The sequence below is a fragment of the Pseudophryne corroboree genome, chromosome 4, assembly GCF_028390025.1.
Source record: "Pseudophryne corroboree isolate aPseCor3 chromosome 4, aPseCor3.hap2, whole genome shotgun sequence".
NCBI lineage: Eukaryota > Metazoa > Chordata > Amphibia > Anura > Myobatrachidae > Pseudophryne > Pseudophryne corroboree.
In genome coordinates, this window is record NC_086447.1 from 601,097,161 (window position 1) to 601,123,572 (window position 26,412).

Sequence of the window (26,412 nt, forward strand, 5' to 3'; positions counted from 1 at the left end):
CATTGCTAAAACATTGAATGTGATTTATATGTTTTTTTTCACTTATTTTTTTTTTTTCAAATAACTTCTGGATGTGGACTATATAACAAGAATACATTTCTGTGCTGCCAAATTTAGCCTAATGTCAGCTGACCATTGCCAGTGTTTCTTAAATATAGATCTTTCCATAAAATATTGCACAGAATGTGTTTGCATTACAAAAATGTAATACAGGTTGAGTATCCCTTATCCAAAATGCTTGGGACCAGAGGTATTTTGGATATCGGATTTTTCCGTATTTTGGAATAATTGCATACCATAATGAGATATCATGGTGATGGGACCTAAATCTAAGCACAGAATGCATTTATGTTTCATATACACCTTATACACACAGCCGGAAGGTAATTTTAGCCAATATTTTTTATAACTTTGTGCATTAAACAAAGTGTGTCTACATTCACACAATTCACTTATGTTTCATATACACCTTATTCACACAGCCTGAAGGCCATTTAATACAATATTTTTAATAACTTTGTGTATTGAACAAAGTTTGTGTACATTGAGCCATCAAAAAACAAAGGTTTCACTATCTCACTCTCACTCAAAAAAGTCCGTATTTCGGAATATTCCGTATTTCGGAATATTTGGATATGGGATACTCAACCTGTATTACATTTGTGATATTGCATGGCTTCTTTACTCTGAAATACGGAGTAGCTTTGTGTGTAAGCTCATGGATATAGGATTGTAAGTGTGTATGTATGTATATATGTGTGTGTGTGTGTGTGTGTGTGTGTATATATGTATATATATATTTCTCTAACGTCCTAGTGGATGCTGGGGACTCCGAAAGGACCATGGGGAATAGCGGCTCCGCAGGAGACTGGGCACAAAGTAAAAGCTTTAGGACTAGCTGGTGTGCACTGGCTCCTCCCCCTATGACCCTCCTCCAAGCCTCAGTTAAGATTTTGTGCCCGAACGAGAAGGGTGCAATCTAGGTGGCTCTCCTGAGCTGCTTAGAGTAAAAGTTTAAATAGGTTTTTTTATTTTCAGTGAGACCTGCTGGCAACAGGCTCACTGCATCGAGGGACTAAGGGGAGAAGAAGCGAACTCACCTGCGTGCAGAGTGGATTGGGCTTCTTAGGCTACTGGATATTAGCTCCAGAGGGACGATCACAGGCCCAGCCATGGATGGGTCCCGGAGCCGCGCCGCCGGCCCCCTTACAGAGCCAGAAGAGTGAAGAGGTCCGGAAAATCGGCGGCAGAAGACGTCCTGTCTTCAATAAGGTAGCGCACAGCACCGCAGCTGTGCGCCATTGCTCTCAGCACACTTCACACTCCGGTCACTGAGGGTGCAGGGCGCTGGGGGGGGGGCGCCCTGGGACGCAATTAAAATACCTTAAATGGCTAAAAATACATCACATATAGCTCCTGGGCTATATGGATGTATTTAACCCCTGCCAGTTTTCCACAAAAAAGCGGGAGAAAGGCCGCCGAAAAAGGGGCGGAGCCTATCTCCTCAGCACACAAGCGCCATTTTTTCCTCACAGCTCCGTTGGAGGAAGGCTCCCTGACTCTCCCCTGCAGTCCTGCACTACAGAAACAGGATAAAACAAGAGAGGGGGGGGCACTAATTTGGCATATTAATATATACAGCAGCTATATTAGGAAAAAACACTTATATAAGGTTATCCCTGTATATATATATAGCGCTCTGGTGTGTGCTGGCAAACTCTCCCTCTGTCTCCCCAAAGGGCTAGTGGGGTCCTGTCCTCTGTCAGAGCATTCCCTGTGTGTGTGCTGTGTGTCGGTACGCTGTGTCGACATGTATGAGGAGGAAAATGGTGTGGAGGCGGAGCAATTGCCTGTGTTAGTGATGTCACCCCCTAGGGAGTCGACACCTGACTGGATGGTCTTATGGAAAGAATTACGTGATAGTGTCGGCACTTTACAAAAGACTGTTGACGACATGAGACAGCCGGCAAATCAGTTAATACCTGTACAGGCGTCTCAAACACCGTCAGGGGCTATAAAACGCCCGTTACCTCAGGTCGATACAGACACTGACACGGACACTGACTCCAGTGTCGACGGTGAGGAAACAAACGTATTTTCCAGTAGGGCCACACGTTACATGATCACGGCAATGAAGGAGGTTTTGAACATTTCTGATACTACAAGTACCACAAAAAAGGGTATTATGTGGGGTGTGAAAAAACTACCCGTAGTTTTTCCTGAATCAGATGAATTAAATGAGGTGTGTGATGAAGCGTGGGTTTCCCCCGATTAAAAAACTGGTAATTTCTAAAAAATTATTGGCATTATACCCTTTCCCGCCAGAGGTTAGGGCGCGTTGGGAAACACCCCCTAGCGTAGATAAGGCGCTCACACGCTTATCAAAACAAGTGGCGTTACCGCCTCCTGATACGGCCGCCCTCAAGGAACCAGCTGATAGGAAGCTGGAAAATATCCTTAAAAGTATATACACACATACTGGTATTATACTGCGACCAGCAATCGCCTCAGCCTGGATGTGCAGTGCTGGGGTGACTTGGTCGGATTCCCTGACTGAAAATATTGATACCCTGGACAGGGACAATATATTATTGACTATAGAGCATTTAAAGGATGCATTTCTATATATGCGAGATGCACAGAGGGATATTTGCACTCTTGCATCAAGAGTAAGTGCGATGTCCATTTCTGCCAGAAGAGGATTATGGACGCGACAGTGGTCAGGGGATGCGGATTCCAAACGGCATATGGAAGTATTGCCGTATAAAGGGGAGGAGTTATTTGGGGTCGGTCTATCGGACCTGGTTTCCACGGCAACGGCTGGAAAATCCACCTTTTTACCCCAAGTCACCTCGCAGCAGAAAAAGATACCGTCTTTTCAGGCTCAGTCCTTTCGTCCCCATAAGGGCAAGCGGGCAAAAGGCCACTCATATCTGCCCCGGGGCAGAGGAAGGGGAAAAAGACTGCAGCAAACAGCCTCTTCCCACGAACAGAAGCCCTCCCCCGCTTCTGCCAAGTCCTCAGCATGACGCTGGGGCCTTACAAGTGGACTCAGGCACGGTGGGGGCCCGTCTCAAGAATTTCAGCGCGCAGTGGGCTCACTCGCAAGTGGACCCCTGGATCCTGCAGGTAGTATCTCAGGGGTACAAATTGGAATTCGAGACGTCTCCCCCTCGCCGGTTCCTGAAGTCTGCTTTACCAACGTCTCCCCCCGACAGGGAGGCGGTATTGGAAGCCATTCACAAGCTGTATTCCCAGCAGGTGATAATCAAGGTACCCCTCCTACAACAGGGAAAGGGGTATTATTCCACGCTGTTTGTGGTACCGAAGCCGGACGGCTCGGTGAGACCCATTTTAAATCTGAAATCCTTGAACACTTACATAAAAAGGTTCAAGTTCAAGATGGAGTCACTCAGAGCAGTGATAGCGAACCTGGAAGAAGGGGACTATATGGTGTCTCTGGACATCAAGGATGCTTACCTCCATGTCCCAAATTTGCCCTTCTCACCAAGGGTACCTCAGGTTTGTGGTACAGAACTGTCACTATCAGTTTCAGACGCTGCCGTTTGGATTGTCCACGGCACCCCGGGTCTTTACCAAGGTAATGGCCGAAATGATGATTCTTCTTCGAAGAAAAGGCGTCTTAATTATCCCTTACTTGGACGATCTCCTGATAAGGGCAAGGTCCAGAGAACAGTTAGAGGTCGGAGTAACACTATCTCAAGTAGTACTACGACAACACGGATGGATTCTAAATATTCCAAAATCGCAGCTGATTCCGACGACACGTCTGCTGTTCCTAGGGATGATTCTGGACACAGTACAGAAAAAGGTGTTTCTCCCGGAGGAGAAAGCCAAGGAGTTATCCGACCTAGTCAGGAACCTCCTAAGACCAGGCCAAGTGTCAGTACATCAATGCACAAGGGTCCTGGGAAAGATGGTGGCTTCTTACGAAGCGATTCCATTCGGCAGATTCCACGCAAGAACTTTTCAGTGGGATCTGCTGGACAAATGGTCCGGATCGCATCTTCAAATGCATCAGCGGATAACCCTGTCTCCAAGGACAAGGGTGTCTCTCCTGTGGTGGTTACAGAGTGCTCATCTCCTAGAGGGCCGCAGATTCGGCATTCAGGATTGGGTCCTGGTGACCACGGATGCCAGCCTGAGAGGCTGGGGAGCAGTCACACAGGGAAGAAATTTCCAGGGCTTGTGGTCAAGCATGGAAACGTCACTTCACATAAATATCCTGGAACTAAGGGCCATTTACAATGCCCTAAGTCAGGCAAGACCTCTGCTTCAGGGTCAGCCGGTGTTGATCCAGTCGGACAACATCACGGCAGTCGCCCACGTAAACAGACAGGGCGGCACAAGAAGCAGGAGGGCAATGATGGAAGTGGCAAGGATTCTTCGCTGGGCGGAGAATCATGTGATAGCACTGTCAGCAGTGTTCATTCCGGGAGTGGACAACTGGGAAGCAGACTTCCTCAGCAGACACGATCTTCACCCGGGGGAGTGGGGACTTCACCCAGAAGTCTTCCACATGATTGTGAACCATTGGGAAAAACCAAAGGTGGACATGATGGCGTCCCGCCTCAACAAAAAACTGGACAGATATTGCGCCAGGTCAAGGGACCCTCAGGCAATAGCTGTGGACGCTCTGGTAACACCGTGGGTGTACCAGTCAGTGTATGTGTTCCCTCCTCTTCCTCTCATACCAAAAGTACTGAGAATCATAAGAAGGAGAGGAGTAAAGACTATACTCGTGGCTCCGGATTGGCCAAGAAGGACTTGGTACCCGGAAATTCAAGAGATGCTCACGGAAGACCCGTGGCCTCTACCTCTAAGAAAGGACCTGCTCCAGCAGGGACCATGTCTGTTCTAAGACTTACCGCGGCTGCGTTTGACGGCATGGCGGTTGAACGCCGGATCCTGAAGGAAAAAAGCATTCCGGATGAAGTCATCCCTACCCTGATCAAAGCCAGGAAGGATGTAACCATACAACATTATCACCGTATTTGGCGTAAATATGTTGCGTGGTGCGAGGCCAGGAAGGCCCCTACAGAGGAATTTCAACTGGGTCGTTTCCTGCATTTCCTGCAAACAGGACTGTCTATGGGCCTAAAATTAGGGTCCATTAAGGTTCAAATTTCGGCCCTGTCAATATTCTTCCAAAAAGAACTGGCTTCTGTTCCTGAAGTTCAGACGTTTGTCAAGGGAGTACTGCATATACAGCCTCCTTTTGTGCCTCCAGTGGCACCTTGGGATCTCAATGTAGTTTTGGGATTCCTAAAATCACATTGGTTTGAACCACTCACCACTGTGGACTTAAAATATCTCACATGGAAAGTGGTAATGCTGTTAGCCCTGGCTTCAGCCAGGCGTGTCTCAGAATTGTCGGCTTTATCCTATAAAAGCCCTTACCTAATTTTTCATACGGACAGGGCAGAATTGAGGACTCGTCCTCAATTTCTCCCTAAGGTGGTTTCAGCATTTCACTTAAACCAGCCTATTGTGGTGCCTGCGGCTACTAGGGACTTGGAGGATTCCAAGTTGCTGGACGTAGTCAGGGCCCTGAAAATATGTTTCCAGGACGGCTGGAGTCAGGAAATCTGATTCGCTGTTTATCCTGTATGCACCCAACAAGCTGGGTGCTCCTGCTTCTAAGCAGACGATTGCTCGTTGGATTTGTAGTACAATTCAGCTTGCACATTCTGTGGCAGGCCTGCCACAGCCAAAATCTGTAAAAGCCCATTCCACACGGAAAGTGGGCTCATCTTGGGCGGCTGCCCGAGGGGTCTCGGCTTTACAACTTTGCCGAGCAGCTACTTGGTCAGGGGCAAACACGTTTGCTAAATTCTACAAATTTGATACCCTGGCTGAGGAGGACCTGGAGTTCTCTCATTCGGTGCTGCAGAGTCATCCGCACTCTCCCGCCCGTTTGGGAGCTTTGGTATAATCCCCATGGTCCTTTCGGAGTCCCCAGCATCCACTAGGACGTTAGAGAAAATAAGAATTTACTTACCGATAATTCTATTTCTCATAGTCCGTAGTGGATGCTGGGCGCCCATCCCAAGTGCGGATTGTCTGCATTACTTGTACATAGTTATTGTTACAAAAATCGGGTTATTGTTGTTGTGAGCCATCTTTTCAGAGGCTCCTTCTGTTATCATGCTGTTAACTGGGTTCAGATCACAAGTTGTACGATGTGATTGGTGTGGCTGGTATGAGTCTTACCCGGGATTCAAAATCCTTCCTTATTGTGTACGCTCGTCCGGGCACAGTATCCTAACTGAGGCTTGGAGGAGGGTCATAGGGGGAGGAGCCAGTGCACACCAGCTAGTCCTAAAGCTTTTACTTTGTGCCCAGTCTCCTGCGGAGCCGCTATTCCCCATGGTCCTTTCGGAGTCCCCAGCATCCACTACGGACTATGAGAAATAGAATTATCGGTAAGTAAATTCTTATTATATATATGTATGTTTAATTTAAATAAAAAAAAATATTTATACGCATTTTGATTGACAGGAAGTGACCGTTCATGGGTGTCAACATGGCGTTTGTGGAGAGTGGTTGGGAAAACGCAGGTGTCATGGCCAGTTTTGGGGCGTGTATCTGACGTTATCTGCGAACGCTGTGTTCAAAAACATGGCACCCGGTGCAGCTGCATTCTCATTGATTTGAGTATGCTGAGGTCAGCGGCAACTGTCGATGGTGCTCATTATTTGCATATGCTTTGTGATTCTGCTAATACATACGCAGGTTTACGAATGCATCGGTGGGCGTCTTTTATCCTTTTTGGGCGGCTCTTCACATGCGATTTTTATCAATAGATTTGTGAAAATCTGTATCTCAGCCTCAATAGGGTTACATAGTGAATTAGGCCCACAGGCTGGATATGTAGAGCCTTGACATTGGAAGGTAATAGTGAAAGCATCCTTTTTGTAGTCTAGTCAATATGCAGCTGATTGTGTGCTGGTATAAATAACAAAGCTGAAGTACTGCGTGATTCCGGGGGCCTGTTATAAGTTACTGACTGCTAACAAATTGATAGTTCTTACAATCTCTTGACCCTATAAAAGCACTGGCTCTACAGTGTGCAGATGAATGATCCTCTGTAACATTACTTCACAACAATAAGAAGTTGATACTTTAAACATATGTGATGTCTGTATCAGAAGCCGTGTAAGTACCAAAAGTGGATTCTTTCTGTAACCCTTCAGGAGAATGTGCTTCTAGTTGATGATTTGGCCAGTCTTCTCAATGTTGTACTCACCAGGTTTAAAATTAGTATGGTATACCCAGTTTAGTTAGAATTTATTTATTTTCCACTTAAATTTTTTTTTCAATTTCATTTATACCCCTTTCAGACTAGCAAACCTTTCCCGGGTTTTTGCACGTGAACGCACATCAACCCAGGATTTTGCCTCGTCTGAAAGGGTTCTAAAGCAATATGCCGGGGTCGAACGTCTGGGCTTTTCATCCCAGGTCGTGACCTGTGTTGAAGCCGGATTCGACCCGGAATGCGTGCAGTGTGAACGGGTAAGCTGTGTCAAGGTGTCCCGGCACCCGTTCTCTGCATAGGAGGAGACTGCGCTTAGAGGTGATCCTGTAGTGTCAGCGGTGACGTCACCAACTCAGCAATATGCTATGTCGAGACACACGTCTGAAAGGGGTCTCAGGCCGGGTCGCACTCGTGTACAAATTCCCGGGTGCGACCCGGCTCTGTAAGTCTGAAAGGGGTATTAGTAGCATATCAGAGTGGATCCTGGCTGTTGTATATTGACCAGCAGCTTTTATTGAAATCCTAGTTCTACTAACACGTAACATGACATACAGGGGAGCAATTGTGACTTTTGCAACAACACAATCTTTTCCTTGGATTGGAATCCATGTGGTCATCTATGAATGACATGTCACTCTGGAATGCATATGAAGTTACCACCAGTCTTACATTATAATCGTACTGAAATGTGGTCAGGGGCATGGAAGAACTGCTGCCGGGACACTTTTTTTTTCCTTCTCCAACGTCCTAGTGGATGCTGGGGACTCCGTAAGGACCATGGGGAATAGACTGGCTCCGCAGGAGACATGGGCACTTTAAGAAAGAATTTAGATTCTGGTGTGCTCTGGCTCCTCCCTCTATGTCCCTCCTCCAGACCTCAGTTTGAGACTGTGCCCAGACGAGCTGGGTGCTGTTCAGTGAGCTCTCCTGAGCTTGCTGTGAGAATGTATTTTGTTAGGTTTTTTATTTTCAGGGAGCTCTGCTGGCAACAGACTCCCTGCATCGTGGGACAGAGGGGAGAGAAGCAGCCCTACTCTCTGAAGCTAGGTCCTGCTTCTTAGGCTACTGGACACCATTAGCTCCAGAGGGATCGTACACAGGATCTCACCCTCGTCGTCCGATCCCAGAGCCGCGCCGCCGTCCCCCTCGCAGAGCCGGAAGACAGAAGCCGGGTGAGTATGAGAAGCAAGAAGACTTCGAAATCGGCGGCAGAAGACTCCGTGTTCTTCACTGAGGTAACGCACAGCACTGCAGCTGTGCGCCATTGCTCCCACACACCTCACATACTCCGGTCACTGTAAGGGTGCAGGGCGCAGGGGGGTGGGGGTGGGGGGGCGCTCTGGGCAGCATATGGACCTAAAGTACACATATATACAGTTGGGCATCGTATATATGTATGAGCCCCCGCCAAGAAAATTTATATTTAAGCGGGACAGAAGCCCGCCGTCGAGGGGGCGGGGCTTCTTCCTCAGCACTCACCTGCGCCATTTTTTCTCCACCGCTCCGCTGAGAGGAAGCTCCCCAGGCTCTCCCCTGCAGATACATGGTAGAAAAGGGTAAAAAGAGGGGGGGGGGGCACATAATTAGGCGCAAAAATCAATATAAACAGCAGCTGCTGGGTTAACATTAAGTTACTGTGTTATTCCTGGGTTTATAGCGCTGGGGTGTGTGCTGGCATACTCTCTCTCTGTCTCTCCAAAGGGCCTTGTGGGGGAATTATCTTCAGATGAGCATTCCCTGAGTGTGTGGTGTGTCGGTACGTGGGTGTCGACATGTCTGAGGTAAAAGGCTCCCCTAAGGAGGTGATGGGGCAAATGTGTGTGAGTGGTGTCTTGGTCGACAACGCCGACACCTGTTTGGATATGTGAAATTAAGTGCTAAGGAAAATTTATTGCACAAAAGATTAGAGAACAGACAGGGAATCTACCCATGTCTGTCCCTATGTCGCAGATACCTTCAGAGTCTCTCAATGCTCACTATCCAAAATAATAGACACTGATATCGACACGGAGTCTGACTCCAGTGTCGACTACGATAATGCAAAGTTACAGCCAATATGGCAGGAAAGTATTCAATATATGATTATTGTAATAAAAAAATGTTTTGCATATCACTGATGACTCATCTGTCCCTGACACAAGGGTACACATGTTTAAGGGGAAGAAAGCTGAGGTAAATTTCCCTCCTCTCATGAAGAAAAAGAGCAGGAATCTCCAGACAAGAGACTGCAGTTTCCCACAAAGAATTCCCTATTAGGGCCAGGATACGATGGGAATCTTCCCCTAGGGTGTCATGTTTGCCCATAAGGTAGCGCTGGAATAACAGCTATCCTCAGGGATCCTGCAGATAGCATGCAGTAAAAGTACTTTGAAGTCCATTTACACACTTTCTGGTACACTACTCAGACTGGCGATTGTGTCGGCATGGGTTTATAGCGCTGTAGCAGCGTGGACAGATACCTTATCAGCAGAGATTGAGACCCTAGTATGTATGTATGTATGTATGTGTATATATATATATATATATATATATATATATATATATATATATATATATATATAAAACATGCCCAAAGAGACATTAGTCTTCAGGTTTCTAGAGTCAACGCTATGTCGATTTCTGCTTGACGTGTCCTGTGGAACATGCAATGGACAGGTGATGCCGACTTAAGAGGCATATGGAAGGTTTACCTTACAAGGCTGAGGATTGTGTGGAGAAGGGATCTCGGACCTGGTCTCCACAGCTATAGCTGGTAATTCTGATGTTTTGCCTTATATTCCAGCACAGCCTAGGAAAGCACGACATTATCAAATGCAGTCCTTTCGATCACAAAGAAACAAGCAAGTCTGAGGTGCGTCCTTTCTTGCCAGAGTCAGGGGCAGAGGAAAGAAGCTGCACAACACAGCTACTTCCCAGGAACAGAAGTCCTTCCCGGCCTCTATAAAATCCACCGCATGTCGCTGGGGCTCCACAGGCGGAGCTAGGCCCGGTGGGGGCACATCTTCGAAATTTCAGCCACAAGTGGGTTCACTCCCTGTTGGATCCCTGGGCGATAGATATTGTGTCTCAGGGATACAAGCTGGACTTCGAGGAGATGCCCCCTCACTGACGGCCCTGCCGGCTTCCCCCCGCGAGAGGGAAATAGTGTTAACTGCAATTCACAAATTGTATCTTCCACAGGTAGTGGTCAAGGTTCCCCTCCTTCAACAAGGAGGGGGTTATTATTCGACCATGTTGTAGTCCCGAAACCGGACGGTTCGGTCAGACCCATATTGAATTTAAAATCCCTGAACATATACTTGAAAAGGTTCAAGTTCAAGATGGAATCGCTGAGAGCGGTCGTCACAAGCCTGGAAGGGGGGGATTTTATGGTGTCTCTGGACATAAAGGATGCATACCTTCATGTCCCCATTTATCCACCTCATCAGGCGTACCTCAGATTTGTGGTACAGGATTGTCATTACCAATTTCAGACGTTGCCGTTTGGTCTCTCCACGGCGCCGAGAATATTTACCAAGGTACTGGCGGAAATGATGGTACTCCTGCAGAAGCAAGGGGTCGCAATTATCCCATAATTGGACGATCTCCTCATAAAAGCGGGATCAAGAGAGCAGTTGCTGATCAGCGTAGCACTTTCTCTGGAAGTGTAACGGCAACACGGCTGGATTCTAAATATTCCGAAGTCGCAGTTGGCTCCTACGGCTCGTCTGCCTTTCCTAGGCATGATTCTAGACACAGACCAGAAAAGGGTTTATCTCCCGATAGAGAGAGCTCAGGAGCTCATGACACTGGTCAGGAACCTATTAAAACCAAAACAGGTGTCAGTGCATCACTGCACTCGAGTCCTGGGAAGGATGGTGGCATCATACGAGGCCATTCCCTTCGGCAGGTTCCATGCGAGGACCTTTCAATGGGACTTACTGGACAAGTGGTCCGGATCACATCTTCAGATGCATCGGTTAATCACCTTATCCCCCAGGGCCAGGGTGTCTCTCCTGTGGTGGCTGCAGAATGCTCACCTTCTCGAGGGCCGCAGATTCGGCATTCAGGACTGGGTCCTGGTGACCACGGATGCAAGCCTCCGAGGGTGGGGAGCAGTCACACAGGGAAGAAATTTCCAAGGTCTGTGGTCAAGTCAGGAAACTTGCCTTCACATCAACATACTGGAACTAAGGGCCGTATACAACGCCCTACGTCAAGCGGAGACCCTGCTTCGCGACCAACCGGTTCTGACACCATCACCGCAGTGGCTCATGTAAACCGACAAGGCGGCACAAGGAGCAGGGTAGCGATGGCGGAAGCCACCAGAATTCTTCGCTTGGCGGAAAATCACGTAAGCGCACTGTCAGCAGTGTTCATCCCGGGAGTGGACAACTGGGAAGCAGATTTCTTTAGCAGACACGACCTCCATCCGGGAGAGTGGGGACTTCATCAGGTAGTCTTCGCACAGATGAGGGCATCACGCCTCAACAAAAAACTACAGAGGTATTGCGCCAGGTCAAGAGACCCTCAGGCGATAGCTGTAGACGCCCTGGTGACACCGTGGGTGTTCCAGTCGGTCTATGTATTTCCTCCTCTTCCTCTCATACCCAAGGTGCTGAGAATAATCAGAAAAAGAGGAGTGAGAACGATACTCATTGTTCCAGATTGGTCACGAAGGGCCGTGGCCTCTTCCTCTAAGACAGGACTTGTTGCAACAGGGGCCCTGTCTGTTCCAAGACTTACTGCGGCTGCGTTTGACGGCATGGTGGTTGAACGCCGGATCCTAGCAGAGAAAGGCATTCCGGATGAGGTCATACCTACGCTGATAAAGGCTAGGAAGGACGTGACAGCTCAACATTATCACCGTATATGGTGAAAATATGTTGCTTGGTGTGAGGCCAGGAATGCCCCTACGGAGGAATTCCAGGTGGGCCGTTTCCTTCACTTCCTACGGTCAGAAGTGAATTTGGGCCTAAAATTGGGGTCCATTAAGGTCCAGATTTCGGCCCTATCCATTTTCTTTAAAAGGAGTTGACTTCTCTACCTGAAGTTCAGACGTTTGTAAAGGGAGTGCTGCATATTCAGCCTCCCTTTTGTGCCTCCAGTGGCACCTTGGGATCTTAACGTGGTGTTGAGTTTCCTGAAATCCCACTGGTTTGAACCACTTAAAACGGTGGAGTTGAACTATCTCGCGTGGAAGGTGGTCATGCTATTAGCCTTGGCTTCGGCTAGGCGTGTGTCAGAGTTGGCGGCTTTGTCACATAAAAGCCCATATCTGGTTTTCCATGCGGATAGAGCAGAATTGCGGACCCGTCCACAATTTCTGCCGAAAGTGGTGTCATCCTTTCATATGAACCAACCTATTGTGGTGCCTGTGGCTACTACGGACTTGGAGGATTCCGAGTTGCTTGATGTAGTCAGGGCTTTGAAGGTTTATGTAGCCAGAACGGCTAGGGTCAGGAAAACAGAGTCTTTGTTTATCCTGTATGCTTCCAACAAGCTTGGTGCTCCTGCTTCAAAGCAGACTATTGCTCGCTGGATCTGTAACACGATTTAGCAGGCTCATTCGGCGGCTGGATTGCCGCTGCCCACTAGGAAGGTGGGCTCTTCTTGGACGGCTGCCCGAGGGGTCTCGGCATTACAACTTTGCCGAGCGGCTACTTGGTCAGGTTCAAACACTTTTGCAAAGTTCTACAAGTTTGTTACCCTGGCCGAGGAGGACCTTGTGTTTGCTCAATCGGTGCTGCAGAGTCATCCGCACTCTCCCGCCCGTTTGGGAGCTTTGGTATAATCCCCATGGTCCTTAAGGAGTCCCCAGCATCCACTAGGACGTTAGAGAAAATAAGATTTTACTTACCGGTAAATCTATTTCTCGTAGTCCGTAGTGGATGCTGGGCGCCCGTCCCAAGTGTGGACTTTCTGCAATGCTTGTATATAGTTACTGCTTAAATAAGGGTTATGTTATGGTTGCATCAGGGTTGACCTGTTGCTCTGTTGTTGTTCAAACTGTTGACTGGGTATGTTTATCTCCGTTATACGGTGTGATTGGTGTGGCTGGTATGAATCTTGCCCTGGATTACCAAAATCCTTTCCTTGTACTGTCAGCTCTTCCGGGCACAGTTTCTTTAACTGAGGTCTGGAGGAGGGACATAGAGGGAGGAGCCTGAGCACACCAGAATCTAAATTCTTTCTTAAAGTGCCCATGTCTCCTGCGGAGCCTGTCTATTCCCCATGGTCCTTACGGAGTCCCCAGCATCCACTACGGACTACGAGAAATAGATTTACCGGTAAGTAAAATCTTATTTTTTTATTTTTTTTTAGACTTATTCGTTCTTGTGCAGTTTGTTACTAATAAATTCCTTCTCCTAGTAGTAAAACTGATTCAGAATGTTAGATCAGCAGTACAATATGGGCTGAGAGCCATAATAATATCAAGCAAGTTAATGCCGTAAACAATAGATCTAACAAACTCTTTAACTGAATGTCTGAGTATATACAGTATTAGTTCAAATGCATGTTGAAGTCTTTTAACTTTAACTATGCATAATGTATATTATCTGCATGAATTACAATTTGGCTGCATTGAAAGCAGGTATGCAACTTCACTAGTTTACATTTTTCTACCCCCCCCCCCCCCCCCCCCCTGAAACTACATATGAACTATTCATTTTCCAAATCAAACAACTTATAGTTGCCCAATCAAGTAGTCTGTTATTTGAATATGCGTTGGTTGCAGTTGCCCCCTCATTTAAAAATGGAACCAAATGTTTATAATACCCAGTATGTAGAGTTGTACGCGTCTATGTGAATGCTCCGCTCCTATCCATATGATTGGCATCTGTGCATCACTGGAGGTTTGTGTCTGGCAATCCTGCTATTTGGGAGCTTCTGCCAGAGGTGGAAGGTGAATCTATAATCTTTAATTCAAGTGACTTCAACATCTAGTCATCCTGTATCTTCAAATGAGAAATAACCTTCAGTTAGGTGGTGGCTATCACATGAATGTTAAGGGTGCCAGATGTAACAGTGTAACACACTGCATGAGAATCGATAATGCCCTTTCTGTCTCCATTGGATACATAGTAACTGCAGTTTACATAGAGTTGGACTGAGATTGCCTCTGTCTAGAGTCACTGATCTCCATTATGTTTTTATAAAAAACAGGGAAACGGCTGCGCAGTGTATCAGGGAAAAAATGAAAAGAGCCGACGTTTTGTTTAAAAATTAACACAATTTATTAACCATGAATACTGAATAGAAATATGCTTTTCATAAAACTAGTAATTTAAAAGTTAGTAGTATGTATAACTGTATAATGAAACACACCTTGATGAATATAGGTATCGTAGGAAATTTAGGAGCAGCTTATATAAGGAGACTTGTTGAAGATCCGTAATTACTCACAAGGTTTTCACTTGTGGATTCATTTGTATAGATGATAAATGAAAAACGGTCCCAAATAGTGCACAGTGTGCCCGTCACAAGGCTGTGTTGCTGTAATGTATACCTCTCCTGTGGGCTGGTCCGAGACCGGGTCTCCCCGGTTCTTGATCCTGCGTTGCCCACTCGTGCTATGCAGCAAGGAGATGGTAAAAGCCGCCGGGCTGATGTAGTACGTGAGAAGGATGTAGCCGATAGGAGCCGCGTGCTGGTATGTGCGGCTTGCGGGAACCGAAGTGCCGGTATGAAAGTCCGTTGGATCTTGGCAGAGAGCTGCTGGTGTAGATACCTGGATCAAGGTGGATGATGAGGCGGGGTCCTAACGCGTTTCGTCACGTATCACGTGACTTTTTCAAAGGTGTATTCCTACCTCTGTGCTCAGCAGTATTTAAAGCCAAAGTGGCTAAGTGTATACAGGTGTACAAGATAAAAGAAGTAATCATTAAGAAACTGTTGTGGTTTAAAACGTCAGCTCATATACTAAAGTACCTAATAAATTTTAGTAGAGGCAGTTTAGAAATGTCTCAATAAAGTAGTTATAAACATCTACTTCAGTCTATTACAGAATAAACAGCTCATAATATCAGAATGAAAGTAAAAATAAAAAAACAGGAATACAGGTGCAATAAAAATAAACAAATAATAATGATGCATAATATATATATAACTGAGAAAATATATAATTCAGACAATTTGAATCTCCATATGGCTATATCTGACATGAGTTTATTGACAAAAAATAATAATAATTAAAAGACATAAATCTAATAGAATTATATCTACATCATAACTAGATGATGATAAAAAGATCTTTGAAGTTGATTTAAACAATTGTTTGTAGCTCTACTTATGTATAAGATGCTTATATGAGCACAAATGTCTAATAGAAATAAAAAGTAACAATAATGGTACATATATCAGGTGATTTATAAAAAATAATAAATAAAACTAATAATAAGTTTTTGGACCGGGAACCGAACCCAGGTCTCTATCTACACAGGGTCAGTGGCTAAACCACATGAGCCACTGAGTCATACATTAAGGTATAGGTAGAACATAGAATAAGATGCTTTGAAAGGTGGAGACAATAACTAGCTCAAGAGTGGCCATGTCAGGTGGTTTAAGTTATTTGGACATTATTGAAAGCATCAACACAGATGGATCCCAATTGGGATCAGCCTGAGATAAATTATCCCAGGTTCTCAGTTTTCCTAACTAAATGTATTTCTCCCCCAGCCCTCCCCCTTCTTCACTCATCTTTTCTTATTCTTCCCCTAGCTTACACAGCTATAATGTCAGTATAAGTATTGATATGTAAACTACTGACAAATAAATGGTTGTCACTAATTAGAATAATGAAATAAACTAATTGTGAGAAATTAGATAAGGTTTATTATTAGAGATGGAGTTTTAAAGATCGAATTCAATGGATTCATTTAGTCCTTCAGGGGAAAGGGTTCTCAATTTGTGGATCCAGTAATTTTCCCTGAGACAGAGTTTCTTATATCTATCCCCACCCCGTGATGTAGGCATAATGATTTCAATGCCAATAAGTTTAATTTCCTCAGGATCTTTATGATGTATTTCAGAAAAGTGTCTAGAGACACTGTGAAAAACGAATCCTTTTTGTATATTACGTCTGTGTTCTAAAAATCTAATCCTGAGTTTGCGGGTTGTTCTACCAACATAAATGAGATTACATGTGCAAACTAGCATATAGATAACGTAAGAGCTGTTGCAGTTGACAAAAGAGTGTATCTCAAAATGTTTCCCATCAGAAGAGGTAAAGGATTTGGAATTGTTTTGAATATATGAGCAAATAATACTTTGTTTAGCCCCACATCTAAAGCATCCTTTAATATTGGAGAGCCACTGGGAATTGTTAACTGAACTTATAGATGTGTCTGAAATCCTTTTATCTACAAAGTGGCTGGGGGCCAGGACATGCTGTAAATTATGGGATTTTTTAAAAATGACTACGGGTGTATCATTTAATTCTGTTCTGAGTACTTGATCTGTAAGTAAAATGGGATAATTGTTACGGATGATCCCCCGAACCTTGGATGAAGAACTATTGAATTGTGAGAGAAAAAGAGGCTGTTCCTTTTGAAATTCCTGTGACTGGGATTTATAGGTCAATAAATCATTTCTTGTTAACTTGTCTGCCTTCTGTCTGGCTGATTTAATCAAATCTACAGGGTAACCCCTGTGTTGAAAAGAAAGAGAAAGTTCGTCTGCTTGTATATTATAATCATGTATATCACTACAATTACGTTTAATACGTCTAAATTGTCCAAAGGGTATGTTATTTAACCATGGTTTATAGTGAGAACTATCATAATGTAAATAGTTCAAGGTATCTACTTCTTTACGAAAAGTTTTAGTGAGAATTCTGCCGTCAATTACCTCCAAAGATATATCGAGAAAAGAGATAGAAGAGTGATGTGAGGTACTAGTGAAACTGAGGTTAAATTCATTATTGTTTAATTGAGATGTGGAATCAGAAGTGAGAGAGATATCTCCATCGAAAATAAAAAAACATGTCATCTATATAACGGCCATAGTAGACGAGGTCCGCGCCAAAGCTCCGCCCCCATACGTGGGTTTGCTCGAAGGCACCCATATATAGGTTGGCGAAGCTAGGCGCGAACCTCGTCCCCATGGCCGTTCCAAGTATCTCTAAATAATAAGGTATACATTACAGCAACACAGCCTTGTGACGGGCACACTGTGCACTATTTAGGACCGTTTTTCATTTATCATCTATACAAATGAATCCACAAGTGAAAACCTTGTGAGTAATTACGGATCTTCAACAAGTCTCCTTATATAAGCTGCTCCTAGATTTCCTACGATACCTATATTCATCAAGGTGTGTTTCATTATACAGTTATACATACTACTAACTTTTAAATTACTAGTTTTATGAAAAGCATATTTCTATTCAGTATTCATGGTTAATAAATTGTGTTAATTTTTAAACAAAACGTCGGCTCTTTTCATTTTTTCCCTGATACACTGCGCAGCCATTTCCCTGTTTTTTGCAATCTCTATATAACACACACCTAGTGTTGTCGGCTGCGCGCCATATCAGGGAAATTTTGGTATTTTATAGTCTATTACTTGGGCGCTTTCAAGCAGTTATTTAGTTTTTTTATTATGTTTTTATGCAGCTGCTAATTCAATTACATTTTAACAAAAAGTCTCCCATAGAAGATTATAAACAATAGGTAATATGGAGAAAAAAGGGGAAACAAATCTGAGTATAAAGCAGAACATAAAATACGCAAATAGTTATATTTGTTTAGTATATATGATCTGTAAGCTAAACATATTATGTATGCCTGGAAACATTGTAAGACAAAATACATTCATATATTTAATGGGTTAAATGAACTGCGCAAAAAAAATAAATAGGGAACAAGATCATGATTAAAGTTGGGTACAAGCTATATGATATGTTGGCCAGCTTATAATCCACAATGGACCTCAGCGACCATCGTATAGTTTGTACCGCCAAATTATCGTTTGGAAAATAGTCTGATGTGCTACACGCCCCGATTTGACCATGCTACTTACAATGTAATAACATTTCACCTGTAATGATATAACGAGTTGTGCCATTGTGTACGTGGATACAATACATTGTTGCATCGTATCCAACCAATACTAGATCAATGCACTGTTCAGGTGTGTATCCAACTTTAGTCCTTTAATTCCCGCTACTCTTCTAAAATATCTGAACATAGAAACAATAAAATTATTTATGCCAATATGCTCCAAAAATAAGTACAATTAACATAAACTTCACTTGGTTTTGTTATATGGGAAGAAACACGTGCTCCTCATTTTTGGAATTCATTCAACCATGTCATATCTGAACTGTTCCTTGATTGATAAACCTGCTTTCTATTCTATCCAGTTTATTATTCTGCAATATACCTGATTGGTGACTAGGCTGATGTGAATTTACAGTGCATTAGTTTTTATAAGATGGCATTTAAAGTGTTTTGTTTACGTTCGATAACTTTGTTTCCTTTTAGCTTTAATTTTACCATAATATGCCTGCTCTGTGTGGGTTTGTTATAAATCTTTCATTTGAAATCTGCTAAGATTGAAACAGTTTTATGTAAATTGGAGCAAAGATACTGATGAAGGACAAAGCCTATATGAGCTAGTAGAGGATCATGGCTATGGAGTGTATTCATTTGAATGGAAAGAAAGGATCCGACATCTCCATATTCAAAGCCGGGTTGACATTGTCGGAAACGGAGCTAAAACCTGTCGGATTTGGCCGCAAATCTGATAAAACACGTGGATCGTCTGCTTAAGCCGCCGATCCACGTGCTTTTCTGACTTGTTGGATAAACGGCACTTTAATCACTTTGATCAAATAGGTCGAATCTGTATTTGACCTTAAATTGCCATTTATTTGACAAGTCGGGAAATGCGACTTGAATTGAATACTGCTCTATAAATCACATATTGTAAAAATAGATTAATCGATGTACATTTTTTTTCTTTCCGGGTACATGACATACCTGTTACAGCAGGATAAAGGCACGCTTGTCAGCTTCTTACCACTTTCACTGAATCCCTGTTTGTGTGCGTGTTTGTGTACATATACACACAAACAAACAGGGATTCAGTGAAAGTGTGTGTGTAAAATATATATATATATATATATATATATATATATATATATATATATATTTATTTGTATCCTTCACTGCATAAGCTTGCCTCCTAAGGGGTATATTCACTTGACGTCGAAAGCTGCCGTCTGTCGAAAAGACGGCAGTTTTCCACTTTTTTTTAGGTTGGAAGGGGTTCCAACCTATTCAATATTTTCGACAAGTTGAGGTATTCGACTTGTCGAAAAGCACGTGGATCGGTGGAATAGCTGCCGATCCATGTGCTTGTGTCGAAAACGGGGCCAAAACGGCAGGTTTTGGCCCCCTTTTCAACCATCTCTGTCCGACATAAAAAAATGTCGGACTGAGACGTGGGACCCAGAGGAGGAGAGGGGGGAGAGCCGCAGGGAGACGGGGGACATCCGCGGGCATATAGGGGAGATCAGCTCTACAGCACAGCGCTGCAACAGGATGTCACACAGCCGCTCCGCTCACGGCAGCTTCCACCCGGCTCCAGCAAGTGAGGTCATGCTTGCTGGAGCCGAGTGGACACTGCCGTGAGGTCTGGCGGCTGTGTGACATCCTCCTGCAACGCTACTGTAGTACTGATCTCCTCCGTCTGCCGGCGGCTGTCCCCGCTGGTCTCCCCGCGGCTCCGCCCCCCACCCCCCCCTCCTCCTCTGGGTCCCTCATCTCAATTCGACTTGAAAAAGTTTTGTTTTGTTTTATTACAGGTCAAAGAGAGGAAGCTCCATATTTTAGTTTTGTCGTTTTACATATTCCTTCAGCATCCACAGTTTTACCAGTGTAAAGAGTTGTATTCTGTTTTATGCCTGTTATCCTTATTGTAAACAAAATTGTTTAATTTCTGAATTGTTGAATCTTTATTTCTTCTATTAGTCTCTAGATGAACCTCCTTTCCTATCGGTTGGCACAGATGTCAGTGCTAAATACAGAGGGGCATTCTGTGAAGCCAAAATAAAGGCAACTAAAAGACTTGTTAAAGTTAAGGTATGCTGTGTACTAAAACATGTTTCACTGTTTTCACACCTACATAATCAAACCTATTCTTTACTTTCTGTTGGTTAATTTCTACTCTACTAATACCCTACAGTGAGTACCAAAATACCCTCAGCTTCGCTTGTACAAATGATCTTAATTTATAATGTATCGGTTAGCACTTCATTAACGGGTATGTACAAGACCTGCTTAATATAACAATCCAATCTCGACCCTCTCTCCATCCCCTGTATAGCCAATAGGAAAGTAAGGGGCTTCAGATCGCCTTATCTAAATCCAGGTACAATACTGTGCTGCAACTTTTCCATAGCGCTCAGTAGTTAGTTCCTAATAAGAAAGACACCATATTAAACAGAGGTTTCAAAAGTGGACTACCTTTTAAATGAAAAGATGCCACATTCTGTGTTGGGCTTTCTTATTAAAAGGTTAATTATTACTGTCAGTGACACCTACTGTGTTTACTTAATCTTGTCCCCCACCCCCCCCAGACTTTACTCAATATCACTGTTTAAAAATCTGGGTCTGCCTTATGATAAATCCAGAGAAGACCAGTACTGTGTGACCGATTTCAATATAAATGTATTTTCGCAACATATAAAATATCTTGAAAAAGTAATTGTAGTTATATTTTCTGTGCAGATCAATGCTTGTTTATGCTCACAGTTATCAATAACTTTCTTCAAAAAGACTGACTGCTGTGTACTTCAGCAAGACAGCAAGTGTTCTCCAGCCTTGTAATTGTTAGCGTGAATGATAGAATCTCTACTGTGTGCACTGTGCTGCTAATCCTGCCTAAAGCTACCAAGTCCAAACGTGCATCAGTGCAGCAGCTACCAATTGCTGTGCTCTGCAGCACGTACACACTGTTGCATGCTCACATGCTTGTTTGGAACCCACATGGGCACTTACTGAATTTTTTTTCTTTGACAGGCTAACTGGGCTTGATGTCATTTTGTGGACTTCTTGGTAAATTCTAGGCTAGCTGCCCTACTAAGTGACTAGTGTCAAATGCCTGCTATAAGTCAGAGTGTGAAATTTCAGGAAAAAAATAAAGGAGGTCTTTTGAAAATTGCTCTTTTAAAAGGATTCTTTTTGAATGGAAAATCCCTTTTAAGGCGGTGCTTGTCCTAGATTGAAAAGTGATTGTTGAAAACCACTGTGCCTGTCACATTGATGTTTTTTTGGCTAAATGTCTCCAGGGCGGTAGCTCCATACTTGGATAGGATCACAGAGCACTGAGATCAGTTGGTTATGTTTATAAACACATCATTAACTCTTTGTTGATTTATTGCTCTTGTTTTTTTGCTGCATTATACTGTAGGTGTGCTACTTTACTCATTCCTGAATATTTATTTCTTAGGTAACATTTCGACGAGATGCAACAACAGTGGAAGTACAGGATGATCATGTTAAAGGTCCACTGAAGGTAATTATGATCTTGAATTTTTTTTCATTTATATTTTCTTTAATGCAGCCTATGCTTGCTTATCACTTGCAGAATTATTGGAGCTATACCACTGCAATGCATTTTTTCCTTTTCTGGGTGAATTTTTTTAAATCTCTAAATTTCACACACAATAATAAAGGCTCATGTTTGAAGGACAAAAAATGCACATCGACATGTGCACCCAGTTGTCCATCCAACACATTTGTTGTCTTTTGTAAAAACTCACATAAGTCAGATGGCTAATAGGCCCTACACACTGGGCGATAGGAGTGAAAGATATGAACGATCTCGTTCATTCATGAACGAGATACCGTTCATAACTTTCAGTGTGACGGCACCAGTGATGAACGATGCGCGGCCCCGCGCTCGTTTATCGCTGGTGCCCGTCGCTTTTGCATGCAGGCCAATATGGACGATCTTGTCCATATTTGCCTGCACTTTTATGGAGCCGGGTGACGGGGGGAGTGAAGAAACTTCACTCCCCCCATCACTGCCTCCCCGCCGCCGGGTCGCCTGTTGGCCGTATCCGCCGTTGGGCAGCTCGGCGGCGGATCACGCAGTGTGTAGGGCCCATTACATTTGCTGATATGCGGATGCTCTAGAACATGGAGTTTCCAGCTTTTTCATTGTATGCTTTTAAAAGTATTGGAGGCCCACCTGTTTCACAATGACTTATTCCCTACAAATAATAATAATAATAATAATGATAATAATAATAAAAACAATAATAATAAAAAATAATTCTTATAGCACTTTTCTCCTAGCTGGACTCAAAGTGCTTTACTATGCTGTACTGAACTAACAGCTGCTAGGTATGTACTTGAATGTGCATATTAAACAGAACAGTGCACACTTTAAAAATTCTTTTTTCGCTCTAAACATGCTCCATTTATTCTCCCCACACTCATTTCTCCCCATTTCTTAGACGCACTTATCTGCTTCTTTCTCTACCCTCATCTCCCTTTTCCCATGCATTGTTTTTACTATATGCATGCATGTGACACAATGAAGCTCCCAATTCTGATGGGTAGTTATGCGGCTAATTAGCAGTGATGCTTTTTTCAGACGGTCATTTCTGCCACCTTTTTGGCGCTTCTGTCTTAAACTTGTGCCCACTCCAGATTGAGTGCTACTGCTGTAGAAATACAAAAACATCACTACTTCATTATTATTATTATTTTTTTTATTATCAATTGGGGAATATTGCTGGTAAGGTTTGCTTGTCTTGTGTTTATGCACCTGTTTCTTATCCTTTTTCATATTTTATACATATGTATGTGTCTTGTTTTTGAAGTGAGCTAGGATTGAACTATCTGTAGCCAATCAGTAATTGAGGAGGCTGTGTAATTTATATCATAGCTGAACACTACTGCAGGAATTCAAAGTAAGAAATAACCATCAAACACATTAGAATGGTTCTTCTGCATTTAGGCAGTTCCTTTAATCAGATTTTGCACTGAGGGTCAGGGGTATTTAGCTACAGCACTGCTGTGGCCTATCCACTCTGTAGTTGGGTAAATGAGGACAGGGCTTCATATGACAGGGGCAGTATCATGATGTAAGGAAAGCAGGAAGTCAAAAAATCAGACTCATAGATTTTCCAAGGGGTGGCTAGTGTGGCCTTCCCAATATCATGGGTGCTCCAATTTAAAGTTTGTAATTCACCCAGTATATACCAAACCACACATCAAAGCGCTTTATTTTAGACTGCAAAATGTACAACCGTAATCCTGATTTTTTTACACATGGAAAGTTTACAAACCGTTCCATTGTTACGCAGCCATTTACCAGCTGCTTCTTAGTTAAAAAATAAATAAATTAGAATTACGGTACATGGTTGTCAAAAGCAAGATAGCTAAAAACACATGCTGTTTGAGCTACTTTAAAACTTAAAAATAAAAAATAAAAATAGAAAAGAAAGAAAACCTCCTTCCTTACATTTTCTACAAACATAGTTTAATCAGCATTGGGCCTGGTCCTCTAGGAGAAGGGGCAAATGAAAAAAAATACAAAAAGCTTAGGCACAGTTTTACAGAAAATATCTAGAAATGCACTCAGAAGTAAGTATAATAAGTACTGGTGCCCTCACATTATATTAAATAGTAAATACAGTACTTTGAAAATAATATCTGAACCCCCAGCAATTTTGTAGATAAATATTAGGGACACAGTAGTTTGCCTCAATAGCTTATACATAAACGAGGGTCCCCTGGTGTCAAATTATTTTTTTACTACTGCATTAATGGTCCCCAAATGTATAATGAAAGCATAGTTTCCTATAAGTGAAATCTATCTGTCTTGGTATACAGTATATGATAAGGTGCAAGCACTTTTTATGTAGGTTGGGGCAACACTTGTAATGCATACTTATGTGGCACAGCAAGGGCAAGTATGTCACAAGAGTGTGCTCAATATTTTGAGAGTAATACCCTTGTACTTACTGGCCAGTAGAACTATGAAGGGACTAGCACTTGTGAGCTGAGCTGTAGCCCTCACTTTTGGTGGGGGCTTCTTGGATTGTTACCAATGCTGAGTATTTCTGTACTTGCATAAGACGAAAAGGAGAACACCAGATGTTTTACATACATCCCAATTGGCATCAATAGCATGTGGTTTGGCCTGGAATACATGTGATTTAGGTACTTACGAACTGCAAAACACCTGATTATTTAAGTTTTGACCATTCGTACTACAGGATCTGAAAGTTATTTTGATGTGTGGTGGTTTACAAACCACATATAAAAATTTCCCTTAGATTTAGATGGTACCTCCAACAATGCAGACTTAATGATGCAAGGAGGATGTCAACATAGCTCCAGCCTATTTTTCTCTTTCATCCATTAGGGGACACTGGAGCTTACGCTGGGGATAGAGACTTGGGTTGCTGGGAGATGGCACGTGTTAATTTATAAAAATATGTAGCTCCTCCCCCAGTTAGAAAAATGTGCCTAGGGAGCATGGTCACTCTGGAGCTAGCTCCAGTCTTTTATTATGTATTGTTTTTATTTTTTCATTTCTCTTTCTTCTTTTCTTTCATTTTAATGTATTTAATCTTAACAACCTTTCCCCGCTGGTTCTTACAGCAGGGCTCAGGGTGATTCTGCCTCACTGGTTACCAGGGCTCTACAAAGCCACTGCGATACTTGCACTGGATGGCTGCCGCACCTAGTTCAAGGTGCTAACTCCTCCACCGCTACATCAGCTGCATTGTGAGTAAGCCTTCCCTTCTCCCTGCTAATGCCGCCTCTGCTGCGCTTAATCATCCCAGCGGTCAGCATCTCCACGGGCTGGTATGGAAGCAGAGCGGTCAGATGGGTAAAAGCTCTGACCGCTCTGTTTCTCGCTAATGGATCCAGTCCGGTACTGCGGTGGTGATTACAAGGAGGCTCCCGGCGGTCAGGATATAACGCCACTGTGCTATAAGCCTGTGTCAGTGGACCGCTAAATGACAGTGATTTACACGGTGAGTTCCCTCTCAGATTCCGTTGGCGGCCATTACACATGATTAAGGGGATGGTGGGGCATAGACTATACCTCTGCCGTGCTTAAACAAGGGAGGCTACTAAGCAGACGCTGATTTACCCAAGGAAAGAGACTGTAATCTGTGCTATTGTTTCAGACAGTGAATACATAGAGACCATTCTTGTTCTCACTATAAGGCAGTATACTCTTATCCTGAGAAAACTGCATATGGTATTTGTGAAACCTACATCACATTATGAGACCATAGAAAAGGGCCAACCCAGCTTTTACTACAATGCTGCAGTGTCGTGTCTCCTACCAACTGTGAACAGCCCTTAGGTCCCTGAGCACAAGTGAAAGTCTGCAAACTAACAGGACAGCAGAGACAGAACCAATACAGCTGCTTATACAAAGCTGAAGTGTCATGTCTCCTACCAACTATAAACATCCCTCATTCTAAAGGTCGTGAGTACGCTGGGGTGTTGGGCTGGTTTGCGGAGACAGGGAATCATTTTCTAGTCTCTGTTTTCTAAGCACTATAACACCTGTCACGTGTGTCTGTGTGTACTATTTACCTGTGAAGTGTATTCTAAAGCATGACGAGCAGGTCAAACACAAAGGCTTCTCGGAAGCTCTTTTCCTGTACTCCGTGCAACTCTAAATTTACTCTTTCAAATCCACAAGGTAGAACACAACTTGCACAAGGTAGAGTTATGTCGGAATCACACAAGTCTGATTATGTTCCTAACACTCCACCGTGGGGGTGAGTTCTGTCCGGTTCCATGGGGGCTTTATCGGCAGAATTGTCCTAGTCCCGTAAGTCAGAACCGGCCTGGGCTAAGGACTTAGCAAAGTCCATGGAGGCTTTAGTTACAGTTATCGGGTTTTCTAGCAGACCCGCTAATTCTCCCCTTTGGCAGAAACGCCCGCTTTCTGTGGTTCTTCAGTCTGACGAGTCAGACGAGGAACACCACCAACACGACTACGTGGAGGAAGGCGAATGGGAGGAAGTTCTGGAGGAATCGGTACAAGATACGGACTCTGGTGCTCATGGTGTAGAACCTTTGATTCTGGCAGTAAAAAAGGTACTCAATTTTCCAGAGGATCCTGTACCTGAACCAAAAGAATTCCAGTAGTTTGGAGAACAA

General features: G+C 43.7%; 1 protein-coding gene across 2 annotated transcripts in view; it reads left to right on the plus strand.

Moving 5' to 3' along the window:
• Nucleotides 1–26,412, plus strand: part of ARID4B (AT-rich interaction domain 4B) — a 375,127-nt gene that overhangs the window by 106,470 nt on the left and 242,245 nt on the right. For both annotated transcript variants that reach the window (XM_063917566.1, XM_063917567.1), the window contains exons 3-4: nucleotides 20,236–20,346; nucleotides 21,716–21,781. In XM_063917566.1, the coding sequence (XP_063773636.1) occupies nucleotides 20,236–20,346; nucleotides 21,716–21,781 (177 nt within the window). The remainder of the gene's footprint in view (nucleotides 1–20,235; nucleotides 20,347–21,715; nucleotides 21,782–26,412) is intronic.